Here is a 3,603-nt window from a genome sequence, read left to right on the forward strand (position 1 = left end):
TGAAAAGTTGAGTTGTCCTGTATTAACCTAATCAAATTACCTCCCTTTACGGAGTTCTCTTGTAGAGAAACAAATTAAAAACAGGAGGGAAAATGTAAACAAATGCAGACAACAATGTTATTTTGCGAATTTCTTCATGTTTTATATTCAAGCATAATGGGAAATGGATAAATTTTTCACAGTGATGTTAGCCTACACTTATATATATGGTTAAGTTGGTGACAATGGTGTGATTTGCTCATATTTTGAAAATATTGTCAGAACAATGGAACTGTGTCTGTACTAACTAACTAAGACAGTCAGTGTATTTTATACTATAGTTTATTTTGCTTACCGTAACTAACTTTTTTAATGTATTTATTTATATAATCTTCGAATAATTGTTATAAAATGTGTAGCATAAAAGATTTCGTAGGCAATTGTGACAACTGCAGTGACGACAGGTATTTTTGAAAATGCTTCCATTGGAAAAAGAGACATGTATAAATTTTTGTCAGAAATTTCTTTACTTAAATCTGACATTACATTGTACGTCACAACTGAGGATCTGTGATATTCATAGCAATATTATCATCGAAACAACTAACAAGAGTTATAGAAGGAAAAATTGTGGTGTGCCTTCAGTAAATGTCATTTTGAAATATCATATTACTACAAAATCAGTGGATCGACATGTTACACCCGAGATGTTGCAAAGAATTGTTACAAAGACAGGCATTTTCATTCCTATTGGAACATGTAAGTAGATACTATTTACCTAATACCATAAACCTCTTATAAAAAAGAAATCAAATGCACCTGTCAGGTACCCCCCCCCCCCCCCCACACACACACACAAACAAAAAAAAACCTTAGGGTTAATATTATCTACCAGTTGGCTATGAACCTTAAGCTTATTGTTTTTAGCATGTGACAGCCATATGAACTTCTTTAATTCCCTTTTTTTAAACTATAAAACATAAAAATTATGTGAAGTTCTTTGAATCTTGTTTTTGAGAGACAAAAATTATAACATGAATGCTGTTTCACGTTTCCTTTCCTTTACCAGATTTGTAAGGTTTTGTGCATGATAATCACATTATTTCATACCGGTCCTTATGAAATAAAAAAATGTTGCAGCAACAATGCTGCAATGTTGCGGCTGCTGATCAGGTTGCCAGAAAATTGACACCGGATAAGTGCTGAATGATGCCGCTAGCATCATTCTGGCTACAGTGCAGCGCTATTTCCTTTCACGACAAAAAGCGCCACAATGTTGCCATAAAGCACACATATTATTTTCTCATTCTTAATCTACTAAAATGATGCCAGAATAGAGCCAGAACATTGATAATGTCATTGATGATGTCACCAGTGTTTGAGCTTTTTACTGTGGTCATGGTGGTGTGTTATTAGAAGTGGACCATATGTTGCTTGAGCTTATGATTTTAGTGAAGAATTGGGTGTTCTGTTATTGTGAAGACTTGTATGTAAAATTAGATTAACATGATTAATTAAATGCATTATATAAAAGTTCAATCTCTCATTTAATTAAATCAATTGTCTTCTTCCTGATAGACCTGGAGAGCATTTTCAAAAAATCCTAATTAACAGGGACGAACTATCGTCTAATGGGGCGAATTGGTACCTTCTGAAACATAAGTCATGGTTTCTCTTCCCTTTCTCAATTTAACCCTCGCTAAAATTTTACAGAGCATGCTGAAAGAAGTTTGGTCAATTTAATTCTGCCAACTTTTAATAATGCAAATGCGTGAGATTTGGCCAAAAACGTAAAGATCAAAGAGAAAAAATACCGCCAAATAAGCATGAAAATGCGTGAGACTTGGCAGCCTGGCAATTATGTCTTTGTAACCCTCTAAAGACGGCTTGAAAGTGCTATTTGTTTGGAAAAAAATGTAGTATAATCACGAATTTAGATTGCTAATCAGACAAAACACAACACCTTTGACTGAAATGAGGGGCTCCTGTTGGGATCATGGATATTATGTTGGTGTAATTGAAGGTATAGATTTTGTATGTTGACAGTTTCCTTTTTCTCAATGTAGGAAAATTAAGTACATTACATATAGGAATAACTTCTGAGTACAGAACTTTACTTTCTTTAAAAGAAAAAGTTATAATAATAACCCTGAGCACACAAAAAAATCATAACGTTAAATAAAGGAGTTAAAACTTTTTCTCTGGTATACTTAGCACTAAACTTGCCTGGTCAGACGTTACTTTACCTTTTTAGTCAATAATTAAAGGAAGCCAGAATTTAAAGGCATAAGTGGCGCAATAGTGCCAGAAACTAATTTGCATACAAAATAAAAAACAATATCTGCATTGAAGCCACAACATGTTGCGGCAACGAAGCCACAGCATTTTCTGGCACCAGTGCCAGAAAACTAATTTGCATATGAAATACGCTAATGCAGCATCATTGCCACAACATGTTGGTGCAATGAAGCCGCAACATAGCCCTAATGTTGTCACAACTACATGTATGCACCAGAAGGCTTATATTCCGATAAGGGCGCGGACAGCCTTCTTTTATTCATGTTTACTTGAGATACATGTATGTTTTAAAATTCATGTTTTTATGTACATACATGTACATGTATATGACCCAACAAAAAAGTATGTGGGTTTACTGTACCCCTACTTACCCTAATTTTTGTCCCCTACCCTAAAGTTTTTTTGACTATTTTTGATTAAGTACTGTTAAAGTCACAATGTTGCTCCCATAGACTCAATGTAAAAAAAAAGATCCCTACCTACCTACCCTTTTTTTTTTCAGCAAGTGACAGTAAACACACATATTTTTTTGTTTGGCCTAAATAGTTTTGATAGTGATACACAGAATGAGATCAATTGTGTATCTATTTTCTTTTATATTACAGCAATTTGTAGACTGTGTAGAGAAAAACTATTTGGAAATAGCAGTATTGAGCATGTTGAGGAGGTATGTCTTTTCATATACATGTATAAATATGATTCCCTGTACATATGTATACTCAATAGTCAATAGTGAGTTTATTGTTATGTCATGTATGTATGGGATCCATATTGTAACTACATGTCAAACTGCATATGTACTCAGTTTTACTATGACAAGAATAAGAAGATCTTTCAATTCAGAAATAACATTAAACTTTAAAGTTCCAATTTGGTCTTCATATTCACTAAGCTTTTGCACATTTTATTGGGTAAACTAGTTTCATCATTAAGCATTAGTAAAACATCTATTAAAATAAAAACCAAGGTTTTAATTGATCTAATTTACATATACACTTAGGGCCAATAGGGGTTAAATTATGCATGCATGCATGCATAATTATGGGTAAATTAAGGGTAAATTTCTAAATCATTTGTGTATAAAACATACCTCAACTGAACCCTAACCCATTCATATATTACTAAACCCTCTAAGATAGGTTTGTTTTTGCTTCAATATTATCATGTGTATTCCAGAATTCATTATTGTTCCAATTTCAATTACATGTAGTACCTTGTTTAAAATATTCTTAAAAAGTTTTTCTTTTCTTTTAATTTAGGAGAACACTATTGAGACAAATACAAAGAACAAGATTGCAGAAGCTGAAATACTACCACCTTAAAGAA

General features: G+C 32.9%; 1 protein-coding gene across 1 annotated transcript; it reads left to right on the forward strand.

Annotated features, from left to right (window-relative positions):
- The first annotated feature begins 321 nt into the window (after positions 1-321).
- Positions 322-3,603, forward strand: LOC127736877 (uncharacterized). Its single transcript, XM_052247453.1, has 3 exons — positions 322-738; positions 2,883-2,944; positions 3,537-3,603. The coding sequence occupies exons 1-3, from the start codon at positions 456-458 to the stop codon at positions 3,597-3,599; spliced, it is 408 nt and encodes a 135-aa protein (XP_052103413.1). The 5' UTR covers positions 322-455; the 3' UTR covers positions 3,600-3,603.

The sequence above is a fragment of the Mytilus californianus genome, unplaced genomic scaffold (assembly GCF_021869535.1).
Source record: "Mytilus californianus isolate M0D057914Y unplaced genomic scaffold, xbMytCali1.0.p SCAF_39, whole genome shotgun sequence".
NCBI lineage: Eukaryota > Metazoa > Mollusca > Bivalvia > Mytilida > Mytilidae > Mytilus > Mytilus californianus.